At 33.1% G+C, this 25,720-nt stretch overlaps 1 protein-coding gene across 1 annotated transcript in view; it reads left to right on the plus strand.

Annotated features, from left to right (window-relative positions):
* The window catches only part of SLC2A13 (solute carrier family 2 member 13), a 135,272-nt gene that overhangs the window by 65,435 nt on the left and 44,117 nt on the right, over positions 1-25,720 (plus strand). Inside the window, exons 4-5 of the mRNA XM_001367315.5 lie at positions 6,999-7,107; positions 17,604-17,767. Coding sequence (XP_001367352.3) covers positions 6,999-7,107; positions 17,604-17,767 — 273 coding nt within the window. The remainder of the gene's footprint in view (positions 1-6,998; positions 7,108-17,603; positions 17,768-25,720) is intronic.

Below are 25,720 nucleotides of genomic sequence, written 5' to 3' on the forward strand. Positions count from 1 at the left end.
TATAATAATGCAAAACAGTTCCACATTAGGTTGTAAAGGATAATACACACCAACATCCCCCAAGAAAAAGAAAATTTAAAAAGTATGCTTCAATCTGCATTCAGACTCCATCAGTTCTTTCTCTGCAGGTGGATAGCATTTTTCAACATATGTCCTTCGGAATTGTCTTGGATCATTGTATTACTGAGAATAGCTAAGTCATTCAGAATTGATCATCTTTACAATATTGCTGTTACTGTGTGCAATGTTCTCCTGGTTCTGCTCACTTCATGTTGCATCAGTTCATGTAAGTCTCTTCCGGTTTTTATGAAACCATTCTGCTCCTTGTTTTTTAAAACATAGTATTCCATCACAACCATATATCACAATTTATTCAGTCATTCTGCAATTGATGGGCATCTCCTCAAATTCCAATTCTTTGCCACAAGAAAAGGAGCTCCTATAAATATTTTTGTACATATAAGTCCTTTTCCATTAAAAAAATATCTTTGGGATATAGATATAGTAGTGGTATTGCTGAATTAAAGGGTATACAGTTTTATTGCCCTTTGGGCATAGTTCTAAACTGCTATCTAGCATGATTGGATCAGTTCACAACTCTACCAATAGTCTATTAGTATTTCAATTTTCCCTCATTCCTTCCCAAACTTGTCATTTTCTTTTTCTGTCTTATTAGCCAATTTCATAGGTATGGAGTGGTATTTCAGAGTTATTTTAATTTGCTTTTCTCTGATAGTGATTTAGAGCATATCTTTTGACCATTTGTCAATTGGGAAATGATCTGAATTCTTATAATTTGACTTCTTTCTTTATATATTTGAGAGATGAGACCATTATCAGGGAAACTTGCTGTAATTTTTTTTCACAGTTATGGTTACTAACTGAATTTTCTTTCATCCTGTTTTATGTGATTTGCTTCTCTCTATTGCCTCCTCCAATCTTTTCTCCCTTCTATCAGCATCCCCTTTCTTATCCTCTTTCCCTTCTTCTTTCCCAAAGAGTAAGATAGATTTATACTCAACCAAATGTGTGTTATTCCCACTTTGAGCCTATTCTGATGAGAGTAAGGTTCAAGTACTCTCTCCCCTCTAATCCTCCATCTTCCCCTTAACTATAAAAATTTTTTCATGCCTCTTTTATGTGGTCTAATTTACCCCCTTTCTACCACTGCCCTTCCTCCTTCTCCTAGTACATTCCTTCATCCCTTACATCCCATCATACTCAGCTTATATCTGTGACCTCTGTCTATGTATACTAATTCTATCTTCCCTAATAATGATAAGGTTCTTAAAAAGTATAAGTACCATCTTCCCATGTAGAGATGTAAACAGTGTAAACCTATTGAATCCCTTATTATTTCTCTTTCTTATTTACTTTTCAAAAATATTTCTCTTGAGTCTTATATTGGAGAGCCAGATTTTCTATTCATTCCTGGTATTTTCATTCAGAAATGCTTGAAATCCTTCTATTTCACTGAAAATCTATTTTTTCTCTTGAAAGGATTATATTCAGTTTTGCTGAGTGAATGATTTTTGGGTGTCATTCTGGCTCCTTTGTCCTCCAGAATATCATATTTTGGGTCCTTTAATCCTTTAATGTAGAAGATGCTAAATTACGTGTTATCCTTACTGAAGCTCAATAATATTAGAGGTTTTTTTTGGCTGCTGGCAATATATTCTTCTTGACCTGGGGGCTCTGTAATTTGACTATAATATTTCTGGAGTTTTCATTTGGGGGTCTCTTGCAGAAAATGAACAGTGGATTCTTTCCTTTTCTATTTTTATCTTCTGGTTCTAGAATATCAGGGCAGTTTTCCTTGATAATTTCTTAAAAGATTATATTTAGGCTTTTGTTTTGATCATAGCTTTCAGGTAGTCAAATAATTAATAAATCATCTCTACTTGATATATTTTCTTTAGTAAGCTTTTCCCCTTTTTCCATTTGGACAATTATACATTGTTTTTATAGATAAAATTTTTGATAATAAGTTTCCTGACATTTTGTGATCCATGTTCTTTCCCTCCCTCATTCTCCTCCCCCTTCCTAAGACAACAGGTACTGTTATATAGGTTATATTTGTGCTATCATGAAATACATATTTCCATGTTCATCACATTGTGAAAGAAGACATATGCCACTTCTTTAAGAAAAAAATTCATGAAGGAAATAAAGTGAAAAACGGTACTCTTCAATCTACATTCAGACTTCATCTTCATCAACTTTTTTATGGTGGTGGGTAGTCTTTTTCATTATGAGTCTTTTGGAGTTGTTTTGAACCCTTACATTACTAATAATAGTTAAGTGATTTATAGTAGATCATTGTACATTATTGCTATTACTGTGTATAGTATTCGTCTGGTTCTCCTCACTTCATATGAATCTGTCCAGATTTTTTTTATTGCTGTATTTGTTATTTCTTGTGGCATAGTGGTTTTTCATTGTGACCATATACCCAACTCTATGTTATGAGGAATTCTTTTCTTTAGTGAATTTTTATACATCCTTTTCCATGTAACCAATTCTGCTTTTGAAGAAGTTCTTTTTTTCAGGAGACAATTGTTCCTCTTTTACAATTTGGCCTATTCTGTTTTTTAATGTATAATTTTATTTCCTACATTTTTGTGACTCCTTTACCAAGTTATTGATTCTTTTTTTCATGATTTTCTTGCATCACTTTCATTTCACTTTCCAATTTTTCTTCTATCTCACTCAATTTTAAAAATTGTTTTTGAGTTCTTCCAGAATTCCTTTTGGGGTCTAAGCCATATATACAATTTTCTTTGAGCATTTGGATGTGGCAGTTTCAACTTTGTTGTTTTCTCCTGAGTTTTTGTTTTGAGTGTTCCTGTCGCCATATTAACATTCTGTGGTACAGAACATTTTTGTTGTTTGCTCATCTTTATAGTTAATTTCTTGACTTTTAACCTTAAAAAACTGCTAAAGTTTGGCTGTGCCCCTGAGGTGAAAGGGCATTGTGCCATGTTTCAGGTTTTTTGTACAACTGCTTTCAGACTAGTTCTGGAGATCTGTAAATTTTCAGTTCTTTGAGAGAAATATGATCTAAGGAGAAGTGTGTTTACTAAACTCCTGGTCTATGCTCAGATTTGTGAGACCATGGAACTGTGACCAGGGTGCTTACTCCCTTTCAGCTGAATGCTCTAGTCAACTAGTGTTGTTCCTTGCCCTAACTGAGACCTAGGGCAACAACAGATCTATGAATGAGCAATGCAAAAGAGTCCTGAACCCAGGGCCAGCAAAGGGACCTCTTTAACTTCCTTCTGACTTCCTTACTATCTGTGATGAGAGATGAGTGCTCCAGAAATGTCTACTGGAGATTCAGTGGCCCACAAAGCCTACTACTGGCTTGCTAAGGTGGGGCCTGCCCTGGCATAGCTTGTGCTGGACTGCAATCCACTTTCACTTAAGTAAGACAGAGCTTTCCTGTAGACCATCTAAGTTGCCTTGAGAAGGAAAATTGTTTCACCCTTATCCTTTTATGAAACGCCACCCTGAAATCCATTTTGTGGTATTACTTTAAAGTTGTTTGGAGGGAAATTGAGAGAGCTCAGGCAAACCTTTCCCTTTTCTCTGCCATATTGGATTCCCTTATTTTGAATATATTGGGTATTTAAATTACAAAAAGTAATATGAGTAATGGAGAATCAACCAGAAGAAGCAAAATGTCCAGGAATAGGGAAGTAATAATACTACTTATTTGTCAAATCCTGTTAAGATTATTGTGTTCATCATATGGTTTAAGAGGGACATGAGGAAGTTAGAGGGTATCCAGAGGAGGGCAACTAGAATGGTGAAATCCCCTTGAGTTCCTGGGAAATGAAGATCATCTGAAGAAACAGCATTCTTAGCCTTGAGAAAATAAAACTCTGGGGTAGTAGGGGGTATGGAGCACATAATAGAGATGGCGAATGAAAAGAATAACATTTTTATAGTGCCTACAACATGCCAGACACTGCTGAATGTTTAATAAATATTATTTTATTTAATTCTCACAACAACCTTATGAGTAATGTGGTATTATTATCTTTATTTGCTTGAGCAGTTGAGGCAAGCAGTTAGGTTACTTATTTAGAGTCATGTAGATTATAATTATTTAGGGCTAGATTTGAATTCAGGTATTCTTGTCACCAGATTTAGCACTCTGTCTTTAAGTATTTATGAGGCTATTGTAAGGAGAAGAGGTTATATATTTCTATTTTTGGCTACAGAGGAATAGATCCAGAAATAATGAAAGAAAGTTAAAAAGCAATAAATTTAGGGTGCAAGAAAAAATTCCCTAACAATTAGTTGTCAAAAAGTTGGTGGTATGTTCTCCCTGCCTAGAAAAACTCAAGAAAAGGCTAAATGATCACTTCAGTTTCTGTTAAAATTAGTATTCCTTTGTGTCTTGGTTGGAGTAGGTTGCCACTAATACGTCTTTCACATATCAAAATCTGTGATTTTGTGTGAAATTGTTCTCTCCAGAGTGACCAATGATTTCTTAACTGCCAAATTTATTAGCCTTTTCTCAGAACTCATGCTTTTTTAATCTCTCTGCAGCATTTCTCACTGTTAACCATCTTCTTTTCCTGGATACTCTGTCCTATGTGGGTTTTCATGACTCCCTTGCTTCTTTTCCTATCTATCTGAGCACTGTGTAATCTTTTTTGCTAATCATTAATGTGCTGTATAGAAGAAGGTATTAATGTCTTTTAAGAAAAAAACTAGACTAACTTGCATGAAGGGAAAAGTTAGTATATCTTATCACTCCAGACCCCTGGGCAGTAAAGTGTTTATGGTCTCCTAGAAAACTTTCCACAATTTAAATGTATTGTCTATATACATATGTGTATGTATGTAAAAACATAGCAACACATATATATCATCTTTGAACCAGGTATAAATTATGAATTCATTAATTTTTGTTTATATTTCAGTTTCAAAACTATATATTTGTATTTGTTTTTAATTTATCAGTTTGCCTTAATCATATCTCTATAATAAGTAAAATTATCATTTGGATTTCAAAAATATTTCTTGAATAGCACATCTTATAATTCTTACCAGGAAGCTCAATTTTCCCATAATAAAGGCATACATATTTACTCAACCTAGCAAATGATAATTTTCAGAATTGAACTGTATGAAGGAAGATAATTCATGAATTTATTAGTTTTTCTATTCATATAAAGACATGAATTATACATAGAAATTGTAACCATTAGGTACCTTTCCATCAGGTTGGGGAAGAAGGGGAGGGAGGCTATAGGGAAACCCTATAATTAGGTTAGATAAACAATCATCTAAAGCACAACACATAAAGAGAGCAACATAGGATAGTATTCAGTATTGCTTTAAGAAAAATAATAAACATATACTATTTTTTAGTATCAGAAAAATTCACTTCCATGGAACATTCATATTTATTTTATGTTGTTATGAGTATTCTAGTGAAGACTTAAAGTCTCTATTGGATAAATAAAAGGAACAGGGAACAAAAAGGCTTCTTTTGGCTCTGCCTCCATAGGTTTATGGATGGAAGAAACCTTAGATGTCATCAAATCCATTTCTATCATTTATAAATGAAGAAACTGAGACTTTGAGAATTTAAATGACTTTACCAGAACTACACACCTACTCTGTATCTGAATCAGGATCTGAAACAAGGTTATCCTGAATACAGATCTAGCATTTTAGCCACTACAATATGCGTTCTCACATCTTGGTATAATATAACCCATAAAATAAATATTTTAGGAAACTTTTAGGGGATATAGATGTTGCCATGCCTCCAACCAGAGCACAACAGATATTAAGAACCCTGGGACCATTTGGGGGAGAGTAAGTTTGTAGTTGGGGTGGGATATTAGGGTTGTGAGGAAATAGCTTCAAGTTTGACTCTTTTGAAGCACTCTAGTAGTTTCTTAGGGGTGGAAATATAACTAGAAGTTCTCTCCTTTAAAATCCCTCTTGTAAAAAACAGAGAATCTCCTTAGGATTTTAAAATCACCTCTACCCACCTCCCCTCCTAAATAACCACCACCACTACTTCTACAGGAATCCTTTATATTTGTGGAACTAATGTGACCTAATGTGAACCTCATACTGTTGTAGTTCTTCCAAGATCTATTTATTGAGATTTATATTTGTCCAGACCTACTTCAGAGTTTCTGAAAAGAAAACCATAAATCTGCTTCCATAATGATGGGCCTTGTGCAAAAGTGAAAAGCAGTGTATCTTTCTTACTGGAATACTGAATTGGGTGTGTGCATGCATGATGTACATGAGAGTTTTTAGATCTTAGTTTTTGGGGTTCTTTAGAGGAAATAACATTATTCTTTAATAATAATTATTAATATTGTTCAAAAATAAAAGCACCAAAGCACTTAGTTTCTTAAGCTAATATTCCTGCAAACTTCAGTCATTTTGGGGTTTTCTGTTTTTGTATATCTGTTTATATTTTAGAGCCAAAATTCCTTAAAATGTTTTAGTATATTGCAGTGTTTTTGTATTTTTGTAAACTAGTGTAGATACTATTTATATAAGAGATTTAATGTTTTACAGTGACTCTGTACATAGGAAAGGAAGTTCTAGTTCCTACACAAAAATAGATTGTTAAATATTAAGAAGTGGTAAATGTAAAGTGCATATTTAATAAGTGTACCTCACTGAGAAATTAAATAGATAGAATTTGGATCTTTCAAATGATCATAACTATGTAGTTCTTCAAGATTCTCATGAATGAAATTATTTTCCTGAGATTTCTCATGTTCATTTCAAAGTTTATCCCTAATGATGTTCAGGTTCAGTTAGATAAAATGGTGTATAATACCAACAATTCTGGAGAAGTACATTTAAACATTTTGTTCAACTTAGAAATACCTAAGCAAAGCTGTATAATTTAAATTTTATTTAAATTTAATGGAAGTTATACTAATATATCCCATTGCTCTGAGAATGAAAGAATAATAGCACTCTGCATTTATTTTTTTGTTTTTAAGCTGGACCTGTGATCTACAGAATGCTGACTTATCCTCCAACTCGCCGAGCTTTAATTGTGGGTTGTGGCCTACAAATGTTCCAACAGTTATCAGGCATTAACACCATCATGTATGTATTCATTTCTGGCTTTATAATGAAATCATTGTTAATTTCAAGGGTTTTCAACATTAATTTTTTTTTATTTTAATAACAAATTTCCAGATAAGTTTTCCACAGTTAGATGATCCATATTGTCTCCCTCCCTTCAACCCCAGAGCTGAAAAGCAATTCAATCTAGGTTTTACATGTATTATCATGCAAAACATGTTTCTATATTATTCATTGGAGTATAGAATGCTATCTTACCCTATAGAGAAGTAAAAGGAATATAAGAAAGGGGGTGGTAGGAGGAGAGTAATATAAGTGAAGGGGAGGAGGGAGTGACTAAAAGGAAAACACTGGTGTAGAGGGAAAGTGTGAAAGGAGAAAGAGAAGTATTAAAAGAGGAAATCAAGATGGAGGGGAATACACAGATGGTAATCACAATTGTGAATGTAAATGCAGTGAACTCACCCATAAAATGGAAGCAGATAGAAGAGTGAATTAAAAACTAGAATCCTACCATATGTTGCTTACAAGAAAGACATTTGAGGCAAGTGGATATACATAGTAAAAGTAATGGACTGGAGCAGAATCGATTCAACTGAGATAAAAAAAAAGCAATTATGATCTCAAACAAAGCTAAAGTAAAAATAGATCTGATTAAAAGAGATCATAAAGTTAATTACATCTTAATAAAAGGCAGCATAGACAATGGAGCAATATCAATACTTAACATATATGCACCAAATGGTATAGCATCTAGATTTTTAAAGGAGAAACTAAAAAAACTTAAGGAAGAAATAGTAAAACCATAATAGTGGGGAGACCTCAACCTTCCCTTATGAGAACTAGATAAATCTAACCAAAAAATAAATAAGAAAGAAGTAAAGGAAGTGAATGAAATTTTTAAAAAGTTAGATTAAATAGACATCTGGAGAAAATTTAATAGGGATAAAAAGGAATATACCTTTTTTCTGCAGTACATGGTACATATAAAAAAATTGACCATGTAGTAGAGTTTAAAAACTTCACAACCAAATACAGAAAAAGCAGAAATAATAACTGCGCAACTTTTTCAGATCATAATGAAGTGTTTCAGTTATAATGAATCATGAGATATTAAAGATGTATTCAAAAGCTGACTCTAATGACCAAAGTGTTCATAGACCAGACTTATTTATATATTTCTAATATTTCATGTGATTGATTTCTGAATCCTTAAATTGGATGGGACTTAAATTTTGTTGAACTTAAACATTAAGCCTCTATTATTATCTATAGTCTGGAAGCTAATATTACTATTTGTAAAGGTTCTTTGAAATGTCAAAGACCTACACTTAACATCTGAATAAATTTGGGCCAGCTTTCTGGAAGAAGAAGGTTTGCAAATAAGCTTCTTTCCTGGGTACCCCCACTGTACTATTGTGTTGCTATTTGATTCCTTTATCTTGTAATTGAATGTTAATGTTATGATAATACTAGTGTTGTTTTACCTGTTTGATTGACATTTGCCAAACCCCCAATCTTAGCATCCTATAATAAATCAGTGCAACAGGCTCAGTCTCCCTCTCTCTGACTCCCATGAGCTGACCTGCTGACACTGTGCTGAAGATCTCTATGTCTCTTGTGTGTTTGTCTTACTTATGTCTTTCCTCTCTTAATTTTTAAGCCTTTTACCCATAGTCTCCCAGTTCTTGGTTTTCTTTCTAGGTGTTAAAACCCATGTGAGAACTTTTTGGAGAGACTGTAAATCTTCACATAATGCAATAAAAATTATAATCAATAAGGGTTCATGGAAAAGCAAATTAAAATTAATTGGAAATTAAATAATCTAAGTATTCAAAACAGGTGGGTCAAAGAACAAATCATAGAAACAATCACTGATTTCATTGAAGAGATTGACAATGAGGAGACAAAATATCAAAATTTATGGGATACAGCCAAAGCAATATGCTGAGGAAAATTTATATCCCTGAATTTTTATATCAATAAAATAGAGAAAAAGTAGATCAATATTATCTCTTGTATACATCCTTGGAGTGGTATCACTGGATTAAAAGAGTATTACAAGTTTATTAGCTTTTATAGCATAGTTCCAATTTGCTTTATAAAATGGCCAGACTAGATATCAAAACCACCAGAAGTACATTGATTTATGTGTTTTCCTATAGCTCCACCAGCATTTGTCATTTTCCATTTTTGCCAACTTAGTCTGATAGGTTAAAGGTAGTGACTTAGAGCATTTGTTTATTGATAGCTTGAATTTCTTCCTCTGAAAACTACTTATATCCTAAATGCTTCTTATGCTTATAAATTTGAACCAAGTTCCTTAGTATCATAGATGTGCAACCTTTGTCAGAGAAACTAGTTAAGATATCCACCACCACCCCCAATTTTCTGCTTATTTTATAATTTTAGCTATATTGGTTTTGTTTGTACAAAACCTTTTTATTTTATTTTAAAGATTCAACTTGACTAACAATTCCTACCCAGAAGCTCTATTTTTTCCTGTTGGTTTCAAATAGTCTCAACATTAGAAAGATTAGTATAATCTTTAGGCTACTGATAGTTATTCCTGTTGCCACAACTCAACTATGCTGACTGCCTTAGTATAATTACACTTGGTCCTTGCTTTATTGAAATTTTGGTTCAGAGCTAGGCTAGAATAAAATTCATCTGGTTATACAGTAACAGAAAAAATACTGATTGACCCAGGAGAAGAGGTGATTAGAAGGGAATATAATTGCTTTGTTGTTCATCTTGACCAAGAATACTCTGCCTAACTATTCTAAAAATATTCTTTGTTCCATGACAAAAGAAGATAGATTCCTGAAACTCTGCATTCTTTTCAATGATGTTAAAAAGATCATATTTTAGCCAATTGGGAAAAATGCATTTATTAAACGCTTTCTATGTGCCAGGTATTATGCTAGGTACTGAAAATGCAAATACAAGAAAAATTAAAAAAAAAAAAACAGTTTCTCTCTTTTTTAAAAATTTCTTTTGAGTATAGCTCTGCCAAGAGTAGTATAGCTAGGTCAAAGGACAAACACTATTGAGTAATTCTTTTGTGTGTAATTCCAAATAGCTTTTCAGAATGGTTATACCCATTCAGAGGTCTACCAATATTGATATATTCCTGCAGTTCCTCCTGTTTTATAATTTTCCTTTTTTTTGTCATCTTTACTGCTCTCATAGTAAACCTAGAATCTCAGAATTGAATACAGAATCTCAGAATTGCTTTAATTTACATTTTACCAATTTTTTGTGGTTTGGAGCATTTTTTCATATAACTAAAGATAGCCTGTGTTTCTTTGCTTAAGAACTACCTGCTTGTAATCTTAATCAATTGGGGAATAATGTCTTTTATAATTTTTATTTTTATTGGTTTAAGTCAGTTACTTATAAACCTTGGGAGCAATACCTTTATTAAAGAAACTTGCTACAAAGATTTTTTCCTACTTATTTCCCTTTTAATTTGTGCATTATTGGATTTGACCAAAATATTTTAATCTTAAATAATTAAAATTATCCATTTTATCTTATGTGATCCTCTTTATATAATTTGGTAGTGAATTGTTTTCTCCTATCCATAGATCCAATGGGTAATTTTTCTAAGCAAAGCTGAAAGGTTAAGAAAAATTGGCATTGCCAAACTGCATGAAGACATATGCATTTATTGTAATATATTGTCTTACTATGTTGTAATAGAAATTATAATATAAACTCTAATCTAAATATATCATCTTAATATATTGTAATATAAATTGTAATATAAACTATAATCTAAATAAAGACTTTTTGACAATAAGGAATGTACAATGAGAAAAATTAGAAAGTAAGAGCTTGTCAGTATTGATAGTTAATGTCCCGTAAATATTGAATCTGGAGGAATAAATACTCTGTCTATTAGAAAGATGCCAAGATAATCCAGCAAGTTCTATCATAGCATTGGTTAAATATCCTCAAAGCTTTTTTTCTGCTACTTTAGCTCTGATTCCAAATCCTCAAACAATCAATGATTTGGTTGATTCAAGTGTACCATGCCACATCAACACTATTACTATTGAGTAAAAACACCGAAGAAAAACAACTGCTTGAATACATGGGTTGAGATGATATGGTTGGGGATGTAGACTCTAAATGAACATCCTAGTGTAAACAACAACATGGAAATAGGTTCCGATCAAGGACACAAGTAATACCCAATGAAATTGTGCCTTGGTTGCCAGAAGAGTGGGTGGAGGGGAGGGAGGAAAATAATGTGATTATTGTAACCAAGGAATAATGTTCTAAATTGACTAAATAAATGAATTCAAATGAAAAAAAAATAAAAGCAATCAGTAAGAAAAAAATACTACTACTGTTACTGATATTATGTGCAATCAATAGTACATCATTATTATGTCAAATATCTGTAAATATTTAAAAACTGAAATTTATGTATATGAGTTAAACTCTTATGTTAATTAATTCTCTTGGAAATGATAACATTGAAATTCTCAATTTGCAAATCTGATGATTGAATCCTTGACTATGGTGACTCCCATTAAAGTGCAGTCTGCTTGAGGGGTATCTTATAAAAGAGCCAGTCGATCTTACATATTACAGTGTGTATGTACTATATAATTTTCATAGGTATATTATTTCAGAAATCTCAGCATAGGGGTTCCTAAATCTGATTCCTATTAACTTTGATTACAGATTGTAATTTGATGACCTTGTCCCTAGATTAATGTTCCTCTTTGGGGGTTCTATATGCCTCTATCTACTTCTTTGAGAGAAATAGTAGATAACATCCCTCTTCCCTACTGTTCAGGGCAGAGTCAGACTCATATTGGTGTCCTATGAGCTTAGGTTTGTTGTTGAAATATGAGACATTCATAGGTCAGTAACAGATTGCAGCAGTTGGCTGAGTAGAAGTAGTCTCCCTTAGCCTCCATATGGAAACAAGTCTGATCAGCAGGGAAGTGTGATTTATATAGTCTTGGGTCATCTCCTAAATCTGAACAGGCTCAACTTCACATAGATTGACTTTTATGGTAACTAAGAAGCCAAGTCATTCTGGCCAGATGCCATAAAGAAGCTGTGGCAAGGTCTAAGTGACCTGAACCCTAGAAAACAAATCCCAGGGTCATATTTGTTACCTTTAATGGGAGGAAAGTTAGTCTAATCTAGATGTTGAAGATTTGATTTTAACACCAGCAATCTCTAAGTTCAGATTCTGTTTTGTAACAGAATGAGTCACTAACAAGTTATTGAATATTTACCAAAAGGAGGTTTTCTTTCTTCTAAAAAAGCAAGGATATGTGACAAGAATACAGTAGCATTTAGCTTTGCTATACGGTGATCCTCACTTCCTCCCCCTCCATCTCCAGTTGGAAATGAATCTTATTAGCAGATTCTATCATACTCTGTGTTCTACTGTCTAGTTTATAGTCTCCCTCAGGAAGAAGAAAAATGCCATTCCATTGTACCACTCTCCTGTTGCTATTGGTCAAGGGAAAGGGTGCTGTTCCACCAATGTTACAAGCTGGTTCCCTGCCTTGGAGAAAGATGAACAATATTCCTTTTGCTAAAAGTACTTACTCCCTCATCTGAATTATTTCCATGACTCTTAGATGACTCTGCCTTAAGGCCCAAACCCTAAAGACAATGAAAGTATAGGGGCAGCTAGGTGCCACCGTAGATAGGGCACCAGGCCTGGAATTGGGAGGACCTAGTTTCAAATCTGGCCTCAAACACTTCTTAACTTTGTAATCCTGGGTAAAGCACTTAATCCCAATTTCCTCGCCCTTGATGCTCTTAGAATTGATATTAAGACAAAAAGGGTAAAGGTTTAAAATTTTTTTCTAAAAAAGAAAGTATATCTAAATATTTCTTTTAGCCACTAAAATCTCCCACTAGTCATACCCTATCCAGCCTAGTGATTCTGAATCCACAGTAACTATCATTCAAACCCAATTCTTTGTCCCTCACTATCTGATACCTTATTTCTATTCCCCTAAATCTTAATACTTCCCATTCTCTACCTCAAAAGAGGTACTCTTTTGTACTGTACTCTCCAGAATGCCTGCTCTATAGGTAACCAACTTGCTTTCATTTTAATTTTTTTCCTTTTCTAATCTTTTGGTTTTCACTGAAATCTGACTCCTTCTAGATGGCATATCCTCCTAGCCTATCCTTTCCAGTTCCTGACTGTACTTTCATTCATTCCACCCGACCTATCAGCCAAAGTAGAAGAGCTGGACTACTCCTCCTGCTAAGCCTAGGTTCTGCCTATTCCAACATCACTCAGTAACTTCTCTTCCTTTGAGGTTCACTTAATCTATATAAGTTAAAATTCTGGTAGCTATTGTTTACTTATCTGCATGCATATCCCTCCCCTCCCATTGAGTTCAGAAGGTAGCTCATAATTAATCTAGTACCTGACTTAATCTTTCTGTTCTCAACTAATGTCCTCATACTAGTGGACATCAACATCAACATACATCTTAGAAGTACCCCTGACTCATTCATTTCCCAGTTCCTCACCTTACTCATATCACATGATCTACTCCAATCCCACTTCAAATACATTGTATAGAGTATAATTTGATGGTCTTGTCCCTACATTAATGTGTATGGTCATTTCCTTGATCTAGACATCATTCACACATGTACCATTTCCATTTTTAGGAACTTTGAAATTCCTTTGGGAATAATTTTAAATAAATAAATTTAAAAATTAAAATAAAAGAAAATCTCCTATGGAGAGATGGTATCATGGCTCTGTGCAGACTAGTCCAATAGTTAGAGGTAGGGCTCCAAGGCCAGTATCATCTTCATTCAGGCTCCACTTTCAGATAAAATGAGGCATTTACAAGTAATAAATTAAAATTTTCCCCTCAAGTAATATTTTGCCCAATTATATGTAGAACAATTTTTAACATTTGTTTTCTGATATTTTGCAATCCAAATTCTCTTTTTCCCTACCTCCCTGAGTTGGTAAACAGCTTGATATGGGTTATATATATATGTGATCATGTAATACATATTAACATATTCATAAAGTTGTAAAAGAAGATGTATATCTTAATTACAAGAAAAAAATTCCTGAAGAAAATAAAGAAAAGAATGATATGCTTCAGTCCACATTCAGATTTCATCAGTACTTTCTCTTGCAGTGGATAGCATTTTTCAAATAATTATTTTGTTTATTACATTTAAATTCTCAGATATCTTCCATTCAACCTCTTCTCCCTGCACTAGAGAAGGCATCATTTGATAAAAAGATAGATATATGTGTATATAAAACTATATCTTAGTTGTTTCTATTATTCTGTTCTTTCTCTGGAAGTGGACACACATGAGTCATTCTTCAAACAATCTTTCTGTTGCTATATATAGTATTCTCTTGGTTCTGCTTGTTGCAATGTTCATAATTTCATGTAGATTTTTCCACGTTTTTTGAAATTATCCTGTTCATCATTTCTTATGGCACAATAGTATTCCATTACAATTATGCACTGCAACTTGTTCAGCCATTCCCCATTTGATAGACATCCCTTCACTTTCCAATTCTTTGCCACCACAAATAATTTTTGTACATATGGGTCCTTTACCCCGTTTTTAGTAATCTCTTTGGAATACAAACCTAGTAGTGGAATTGCTGGATCAAACAGTATTCAGATTTTAGCCCCTTTGACTTTTTTTTTTGTCAAATAATAAATTATTCTACCAAAATCTAGGATCTTTGATTTCATTAAACACTAGATTTCTATGGTCATTTTCTACTGTGTATATTGTGTATGTAATCTATTCCATTGATTCAATACTTTATTTCTAAGCCAGTATCAGTTTATCTTGATGCTTACTGCTTTTTATAATATAATTTGAAATATGGTGTGGCTAGGCTACCTTTGCTTTTCCTCCATTAATACCCTCAATATCCTTGACACTTGGCCATCCAAGATGAATTTTGTTATTTGCTGTTTGAAGTAAGTTTTTGGAATTTTGGTTGACATGACACTGAATAGATATTAATGTAGGTAGAATTATAATTTTTAGTATATTGGCTCAGCCTACGTATGAACAATTAAGGTTTTCCCAGATATTTAGATATGATTTTATTTGTGTGAAGTGTTTTGTAATTGTGCACATATATACAAAATTTACATTTTGTAATTGTGCTCATCTTGGCAAGTAGACATTTTTTAATGGCAAGTATGTATTTTCTACTGTCTACAGTTATTTCAAATGGAATTTCTCTTTCTGTTGAGCTTTGTTGGGATGATTGAAAGTCATGTATTTCATTGAATATCTATTTTTCCCCTGTAGGAGGAAATGCTTAGTTTCACTAGGCAGGTGATTCTTAGTCATAAGCCTAAACTCTTTACCTTTTGGAATATCATGTTCCAGCCCCTCTGGTCTTTTAATTTAGAATATGTTCTGTCCTATGTAATCCTGACTGTGGCATATAGTATTGCATTATTTATTTCTGACTGCTTAAAATATTTTCTCCTTGATGTGGGAACTCTGGGATTTGGCTGTAATAAGTTCTGGTAGTTTTTAAAGAGGAGATTGGTGGATTCTTTCAATTTCTCTTTTAACCTCTTGTTCAAAAATATCACAGCAGTTTTTTTCCTGATAATTTCTTGTAATATGATGCCTAGAATCTTTTATTAATCATAGCTCTTTTCCAGGTCAGTTGTTTCCCCAGTGAGATATTTTAAGTTTTCTATTTTTTTCATTCTTTTTATTTTGTTTCATTGTTCTTTCATGTCTCATAGAGTCATAAACTTCCATTTGCCCAATTCTAATTTTTAGGGCACTATTTTCTCCATTGAGTTTTTGTACCTCCCTTTCTAATTGGCCAGTTCTATACTTTTTGAGATTTTCTTAAAACGAATTTTTGTATGTCTTTTATCAACCCATTGATTCTCTCATTTCTTTGTCCAATTTTTCTTCTACCCCTTTGATTTCTGAACTCCTCTTTGATTCTTATAAGTTCTTTTGGGGTGTTACACTTTTCTCTCATTTTTCTGTGAGGTTTCACGTGTTTCTGTTTTGGCATTGCTGTTCTCTTCTGAATTTGTTTTTTATCTTCTCTGTCTCTAAAATAGCTTTCTAAGGTCAGGGTTTTTTTGGTCTCTTTTTCATTTTTCAAAACTATTTCATGACCTTTGCCTATTTGTTAAAGTTTGTCTCTTTCCCTGAGGAACAGAGGTAATGTTATACCAAACTTCTTGTGCTGGGGCCTGCAACTTTTGTTAGCTGTGATGGCCTGACTGGTCCACTATGGAGAGACCTGCAGCTGCTTTCCCTAGGTACTGTCCGCTCTAGATTGAGCTGGATTTTGTTCTCTCTGATGCTGGTATGGTCTGGCACCATCGACTGCTTCCCAAGCTTTACTAATCATGCCTCCTATTCCAGTGAGACAGTTTTTCATTTCTAACCCTCTATGGTGTCTTTGATGGAATACTGTTTCACCTCATCTTTTGTTGGTCCTACCACTCCAGGATTTGTTTTAAGGTTATTTTTGTAGTGGTTTGGATGTAACTTTGAATAAGTTTGGAATACTCCTTACTTACCCTGCCATCTTCACTCCTAGAAGTGGACCAAATAATTAAATGTTTAACAAGAGGAATTTTATATGACTCTTCCATAGCAAGAATGCATTAGCAATTAGCTTCTCTTGATAGGGCTTCTTGTTCCATAAATTCATCTGTTCAGCAGGGCAGGGGACTTATTTGCATGGAGTAATACAAATCCAGCAAATCCTAGGAACTTAGATTCCATGAACCTGGGATGTTTTTTACCCTTAAATTACGATGAATCATCTATCTAATCAGCTATCACATCATATGACAGAGGGGAGCCCTAAATGATTATGACCCTATCATACCATATAAATATAATAATTCTACTCCAGAAAAATTTATCCTTATGAAATGTTTCAGTTAATTTCTAATTTTATATAATTAAATTTCCAAGCGTATAATGGTTTTCATTGTTCAGTAAAAGATAAGTAGATCTTTTAAAATTACATTTTCTGTTTATTGTGAACTTAACAACCAACAAACATTTTAATATAAAGAGGGAAACAAAAAAGACATACTAACATATTATTATATTATTTGTTTATATGAAATATATATATATATATATAATTTAACAAAATATTGACAGTTTTCTTATTTGTGTTTCCTTCTGTACTTTAATATTTTATTTGATAAGGTTTTATTGATGCCTGTTTTCTGTATATATCTCATTTCTCATTAACCTACTGCCCTCTAGCCCTCACCTCTTGTCTTTATTTCTAACAAATATGTATTGTCTAGAAAAACAAATCAATACACTGGCAATGCTTGTGATACCATCTCTAATTGTGTACCTTAAGCCCTTTACCTTTCCACCAAGTGTTATTACTACAAATGTTTACAGAATTTATGAGGTTTGTATGTATTTTTCTATCTAAATGACTTTTTATCTTATTAACATAACTACAAGAAAAAATTCTTGTTTCTTTTCTTACATTCTAGGTATTATAGTGCAACCATTTTGCAAATGTCAGGAGTTGAAGATGATAGACTTGCAATATGGCTAGCCTCAGTAACAGCTTTCACAAATTTCATCTTCACACTAGTAGGAGTCTGGCTGGTTGAGAAAGTGGGCCGAAGAAAATTGACACTTGGTAGCTTAGCAGGTAAGTTTCTGGTCTAGAAATTCCATTGTAAAATATCTAATAAGTGGGGAAGAATATAGAGAGGAATATTCCAAGTCCAGTAATATTTAATCATTGTTAGTCTCATAAGTAAACCAAATAAAATTGGACCCCATCCCAATTTCCCCTACCATAAGCAAGAATTATTTTAAAAATTATATTGGTTTCCATAATTATATGTCACAACTTGTTCACCCGTTCAGCCCATGGCATCCCTTCAATTTCTAATTATTTGCCACTACAATAAGAGTTGCTTTAAATATTTTTGTACATATAGGTCTTTGCCCTTTTTCTTTTCTTCTCTCTCTGTCTCTCTTTATGTCTCTGTCTCTGTTTCTCTTTCTCTCTGTGTCTCTCTCTCTCTCTGTCTCTCTCTCTCTCTCTCTCTCTCTGTCTCTGTCTGTCTGTCTGTCTGTCTGTCTCTCTCTCTGCCTGTCTCTCTTCTGTGGGAGAGGGAGTAGAATTGCTGAGTCAAAGAGTATGCACATATTAATACATGTATGGCCCAGATAAAATTTCTTACCACCTCCAAGTAGAGGAAGGGAAGGGAGAAAGGGAAATGGTTTGGAGCTAATAATTTTGGAAAATATATGTTGAAAATACATGTAATTGGGAAAATATCCTTCAATTAAGAAAATTTAATTTAAAAAATTATTTTAAAAAGAGTATGGGGGCAGCTGGGTAGCTCAGTGGATTGAGAGCCAGGCCTAGAGATGGGAGGTCCTAGGTTCAAATCTGGCCTCAGACACTTCCCAGCTGTGTGACCCTGGACAAGTCACTTGACCCCCATTGCCTAGCCCTTACCACTCTTCTGCCTTGGAGCCAATACACAGAATTGACTCCAAGACTGAAGGTAAGGGTTTAAAAAAAAAAAGGGTATGCACAGTTCTATAGCTCTTTGATCTAGTTCCAAATTTCTCTGCAGAATGATTGGATCAATTCACAGCTCCATCTGTTGTATGTTATTTTCCCAATTTATCCACCTCCTAGCCAACATTCATCATTTCCCTTTTCTCTGTCATATTAACTAATCTGATATATGTGAGGTGGCACCTCAGAGTTGTTTATTTTGCATTTCTCTAATCAGTGAAGATTTGGAACATTTTTTCATATAACTATAGATATTTTTGATTTCTTTATCTGAAAATTGCCTGTTAATATCCTATGACATGTATCAGTTGGGGAATGAATATTAAATTTGATTCCATTCTCTTTATGTTTGATAAATGATGCCTTTATCAAAGAAATTTGCTATAAATTTTTTTTCTACTTTTGGTTCTAATTTTGGCTGCATTGGTTTTGTTTGTGTAAAATCTTTTAAATTTATTGTAATCAAAATTATGCGATTTACTCCCTATCTTTTGTTTGTTCATAAATTTTTTCTCTTATCCATAGAGCTGAAAGAACAAATATTCAATATCCCATTAAGATATGGTACTGATAGGCAACCTTTCTTCATATTTTTAATCAATTCTCTTGATATTCTTGACCTTTTTTACTTACAAATGAATTTTGTTATGATTTTTGTAGCTCTTTAAATAATTTTTGATAGTTTGATTGGAATGACATTGAAATAGCAAATTAATTTAGATAGAATTGTCTTTTTTATAATATTGGCTCTGCCTGGCCATGAGCAATTATATTTTGCTCATCATTTAGACCTATCATTATTTTTATGTGAAAAGTGTTTTGTAATTATTTTTTTTAGTTCCTGGTTTCTTGACAGTATACTCCAAAAGTATTTTATATTGTCCACAGTTATTTTAAATGGAATTTCCTTATCCCTTCCTGCTAGGTTTTGTTGATAATGATTATTTTGAGTTTATTTTATATCCTGCAAATTTGGAAAGTTGTTAGTTCTTTCAACTAGTTTTTAAATTGATTGTCTAGGGCTTGCTAAGTATGCCATCATATAATCTGCAAAGAGGGATAATTTATTTTCTCATTGCCTATTCTTATTCCTTCAATTTATTTTTTCTTATCTTATTGATATAGGTAGCTTTTCTAGTAGTGCTGAATAATAGAAATGATAGTGGACATCCTTATTTCATATCTGTTTCTATTAGAAAGGGATTCTAGTTTATTCCCATTACATATAATACTTAATTTGGGGTAGGTACTACTTATAATGTTAAGAAAAGCTGCATTTATTCTTTGTCTTTCTAGTTTTTAATCAGAATGGTTGTTATATTTTGTCAAAAGTTTTTTCTTAGTCTAGTGAAATATTCATAAAATTTTTGTTGGTTTTGGTATTTATATTATCAATTATGATTATAGTTTTTCTAATATTGAACCAGGTCTGCATTCCTAGTATAAAATCCACCTGGCCATATTGTATGATCTTTGTGATATATAGCTGTAATCTCCTTGCTATTATTTGATTTAAGATGTTTTTGCATCAATATTCATGAAATAAATTGGTCCATATTTCTGTTTTTGCTCTTCCTATTTTAGATATCAGCACCACATTTGTGACATGGAAACAATTTGATTTAGGAATATCTTTTTTTTCCAAATAGTTATATAGTATTGTAATTAGTTGTTTTTTAAATGCTTGGTAAGATTTCCTTGTAAATTCATCAAGTCCTGGGGTCTTCCTCTTAGGAAACTTATTTATGATTTGTTCAAGTTCTTTTTATAAGATTGAAATAATCTGTTTCTTCTGTTAATTTGGGCAAATAATATTTTTGTAAATATTCATCTATTTCTTTTAGATTATCAGTTTTATTGGCTTGTAGTTGGCAAAATTGTGCCTGATAATTGCTTCAATTTCATCTTAATTTGTTCTGCATTCACTTTTCATCAATGATCCTGGTAATTAAGCCTTCTTTCTTTTTTAAAATTAAATTAACTCTTGGTTCATCTTTTTTTAAAAATAATTTTCACAAAACATTTTTACTTACTAGTTCTATGTTTGGATTTTTTTTGCATTGTGTTTTATTAATCTCTCCTTTGATTTCCAGTATTTATATGTTGCTATTTACTTAGGGGTTTTTTATTTGTCCTTTGTTAATTTTTTATTATACATCCAATTCACTTACTTACTTTTTGTCTCTTTTATTGAAATATACATTTAGAGATGTACATTTTTTCTTATTGCTGCTTTGGCTGCATGCCACAGATTTTGGTATCTTGTCTGATTGTTGTTATTATCTTTAATGATTTATTCTTTGACTCTCATTCTTTAGGAATAAATTATTTACTTTCTGATTTATGTTTAATCTCTGTTTCTAGAACCTTTTATTGAATGAAGTTTTATTGCATTATTGTCTGAAATTTTGTTTTCAATATTTCTATTTTTCTTGTTTGTGAGGTTTTTATGTCCTAAATTGTGGTCAATTTTTGTGAAGATGCTATGAGCATCTCAGAAAAAAAAAAAACTAATTTCTATTCCCATTCAATTTTCCCCAGAGATGTAAAATATCTAACTTTTCTAAAATACTACTCACCTCTTTAATTTCTTTCTTATATATATATTTTATGGTTAGATTTATTTAGTTCTGAGAAGGGTTAATTGGGGTTCCCCATCAAAATAGTTTTATTATTTGTTTCCTCTTTTGATTCATTTAACTTTTCCTTGAAGAATTTGTATATTTTGTCATTTGCTCCTTAACATTGCTTCATTGATTATGGTATCTTTTAATAAAATGTGGCTTTCCTAATTATCTATTTAAAATAGATAATACATTTTTAAAATTATATCTCTTTAATTTTGATTTAATTGAAATCATGATTGCCATCCCCTGCCTTTTTTACTTTGAGGTGAAGCATAAAAGAAGCAGACACTTCTATCCCTTATTTTAATACTGACTTTGTGTTTCAAATGTGTTTTTTACAAATTGTATATTGCTGGATTCTGGTTTCTAGTCCATTTTTTTCATTTTTTAAGTTAATCTCATTCACATTTACAGTTTTGATCACTAACTGTATTTCCTTCCATTTTATTCCTTTTCTTTATTCTTCTCTTTTTTACCTAGTTTCTCATCAAGAATATTTTGCATCTCACCAATTCCCTTAATCTGCTCTTCTCATCAATGCCCTCCAATTTCTCTTAGCCCCTAACCCTTCTAATTCTTTGTTGAGTAAAATGTATTTCTGTAATCTACTAATTGTGCACATATATTATTCTCCCTTTGAACTAGTTCAAATGAGAGTAAGGTTTAAGTGTTGTGTATTCGACCATCCCCATTTCCCACTCTGTTATAAAAACTTTCTCATGTGGCTCTTCAATGTGATATAATTTTCCCTATTCTTCCTTGCATTTTTTCTTCTCCCAATATATCCCTCTTTCTCACTCTTCCTTTTTTAAATTCATTCCAACATAATCAACTTATACTTGTGTCCCTTGTCTCTGTGGATTCCTTTTAACTGTTCTAATAATGATAAAAAAAATATTGGGAATTGCATGTATCATCCTCTCATATAAGAATGTAAATAGTTTAACCTTATTAAGTTCCTTATTATTTCCCTTTCATGTTTCTCCCCTTATGCCTTTTGATACTTGTGCTTGATTGTCAAGTTTTCGATTCACCTCTGGACTTTTCTACATGAATATCCTCTATTTTATTAAATATCCTTTTTTCTTCTGGTGGGGGATCGAATATTCTTGGTCATAATTCTAGGTCCTTTGCTTTTTGGAATATCACATTCTAACCCCTCTTCTCCTTTAACAAGGTAGGTGCTAAATCTTGTGTAATCCTAAATGTGGCTTAATCATATTTGAATTGTATCCTTCTGACTACTTGTATTTTCTCTATAACCTGGGAGCTCTGGAATTTGGCTATAATATTCCTGGGAGTTTACATTTTGGAAGGTCTTTTAGTAGGTAATCAATAAATTCTTTCAATTTCTACTTTGTTGTCTGGTTCAGTTTTCTTTTATAATTTGTTAAAATATGACGTGTAAGCTCTTTTTTGATCATGGTTTTCAGGTAGTCAAATATTACATTATCTGACTTTGATCTATTTCCCAAGGCTGTTGTTTTCCTTTGAGATATTTCACATTTTATTGTGTTCTTTCATTCTTTTGACTTTTAAAAAATTATTTGTTGATGTCCAATGAGTCATTAGCTTCTACTTGCCTAAGGCTAACTTTTAAGTAATTATTTGCTTCATTGAGATCATGTACTTCTTTTTCCATTTGGCTGATTCTGGGGAATTTTTAAGGAATCTTTTTGTGCCTCTTTTACCAAGCTATTAATTGTCTTTTCATATTTTTCTTGCTTTGCTTTCGTTTGCCCAATTTTTCTTCAACTTTCTTACTTATTTTGAAAATTACATATATTTTTTGTTCTCTTTAATCTTTTTTTACACCTCTTCTACGAATTTTGGTGTGGGGAGCTTGCAGCATCCAGTCTTTATTTTTATTTAATATTTGGCTTGTAGATTTTTTAACATTGTTGTCTTCTTTTGAGTTTGTGACAAGCTTCCCAATAACTATAATAGCTTTTTATGGTCATATTAATTTTTATTGTTGTTGTTTTTCATTTTCTAGCCTATTTCTGGACTTTGGACTTTATGTTAGAGTTGGACTTTGCTCACTTGCTTGGCAGATACTAGAGGGGAGGTTGCTATTTCAAGCTTCTGGTTTTTTCACCATACTGTTTTCATAGGTGCTTCTCTGAATCTATAAATTTTCAGTGTGATCTTGGCAGGATCATTGCTCTCCTGATCTGTGTTCTGGTCCTTTCCCAAGTAGAGTCCTTACTTTTTAATAACCACAACTTGTCTTTACTTTGGAACTATAACTCATACCCCAGTAGGGTCTTTGATTCTGTGCAACCAACTATAGTTGCTCCTCTCTGTCCTTGAACTATGAACCAGCCTGGAGTAATGGGCAATGGAGTTTCCAAAAGAACCTGGTCCTGTGTCCATTGCTAGCATAGGGATCTCCTGTAATTTGCTTCTGACCAGATGTTCAGTCCCCTTAGCATTTCAAAGTAGTAAGTGTTCCTCATACTTGTACGGTCTCCAAGATCCATAGTTGATATCACTGCTTTTCCCCTCTCTTAGTTGGTCCCCATCCCAGTGCCAAAGACCTCTCCTTCTGACATCTAAAGTTGTCATGGGCTTGAAAAATGTCTCATCATTTAAATAACCAAGTTGGTTACACTGTTTTAGAATTTGATTTGATGGATTTAAATTGTTTAGAGGAGAATGTTGGAAGGGCTTGGCTTGGTGTTAACTTTTTTAAGTTAAAAATTTTACCATCAGTGTGTCAGATGACCATGATGCTGTTTTCATCCTCATTGAAGGCATCTGACAACATCACTGAAAACATGCTAAAAAGCACGGGAATAAGCACACAGCCCTTATTCACTATGTTGGTGACTGGGAAAGTGCAAGAGCATTGTTCATTGTCCAGAACCTGTGCAAACATGCCTTCATAGAGCTGGTGTATAATACTGCTGAACTTCTCTAAGCAACTCACTTTGGCCATGATCTTCTACATATCCTCCTGCCTGAGAGTATCAAAGGTCTTGATCAGATCAATGAACATTATATTCAGACCTTTGTTCTACTCCTGACATTTTTTCCTGAAGTTGCTAGGAAATAAATATGAAACCAGTCATTCCTCAGCCTTTTCTGAAGCCACATACTGTCTCTCATGTCTGTGATTGTCTTAACGGTGAAGAATCAGCCTCTTGTGCAAGAATCTTGCCTGTAGTGAATAAGTGGTTGTCATGGGACAATCTATTTCCTTTTTGTTTATAGAAATGGACAATGGAAGCATCTTTGATTGCTTGGGAGATAAATTTCTCTTGCCATATAATCCAGAAGATTTCAGTCAGCAATGAATCTTCTTCTGCCTTGTAAATCACTGTAAGGATGGAATCAGCACTAGGCACTTTGCCATTTAAGAGAAACCCAATGGTAATCAAAATCTCTTCTTCAGTTAGAAGTTCAGCTAGAGAGGGATTGACTTCAACCTGAGGTGTATAGTCCAGTAGCTTCAGTGTAGATAGATGATGGTCTGTTAAGACTGCTAAAGAAGTTGGTCTATATGTCCAAAGTCATTTCCTTACCACTAATCAGTGTGGCTCCAACAGCACTATATAGTTGAGATGCATCAGAGGTCTTTGGCCAATAAATAGCCTTCAGGGAATCATAGAAGTGCTTTGTGCTGTTGCTATCAGTGTAAAGCTAATTTTATTTGCTTTCTTACTGAGCCAAGAATCTTACGTCACTCTTTAAGTTTTGCTGACACTTTACTTTTGATGAAGTTAAATGCTTTTTTAGAGACTGGCAAAATGCCCTGTTGTTAGTCCCTGTAGTGTTCTCATTTTTCATTTAGTAGCTTCTGAATTTCCCCATCATTTAAATCAAATTAATCCTGAGGCTTGTAAATATGCTGGCCCAGATGAATAAAGGCAATGCTATACACCAAATCTCTGAAAGCTGCCCACTTTTTTTCTTCTCCCCTGTTGCCATCTGAGTATTGGCTCAGTTTTCCCTCCAAGCCATCAACAAACTGTTTAGGGACAGAGGAGCACTCAAATCTGTTGACAATAAGTCTTGTGGTAGTTGTCTTGTATTGGATCTCCATTTTTGTGTAATACAAATATTTAGCTTAGAAAGGATATCTATGATCAGTTCATCTCTCTGCATCACACATTGCCTTCATCACTCATATGTTATCTCTTCTCCTTACAATGCCAAGATTTGTTGTGAGGAGTTATTATCCATGAAGTTTTATTGCATTTAGGTAAATGGATAACAGTATTGATGATAAAAGGCTAGGAGACATATAAGCTTTCTTTAGTAAATGACTGTTGCAGTTTCCTTCATTCCTCCCAAGAACTCCCTGCCATATCTGATAGTCTGTGCCTTCTCTGACTTTAAAGTCACCTAGAATTACAAGTTTGTTCTCTTTTGGGACACTTTATTAGAGTCTTCAGGTCTTCATACAATTTTTCTTTGACATCATCAGAGTTCA

This window comes from Monodelphis domestica, chromosome 5, assembly GCF_027887165.1.
Source record: "Monodelphis domestica isolate mMonDom1 chromosome 5, mMonDom1.pri, whole genome shotgun sequence".
Taxonomy (NCBI): Eukaryota; Metazoa; Chordata; class Mammalia; order Didelphimorphia; family Didelphidae; genus Monodelphis; species Monodelphis domestica.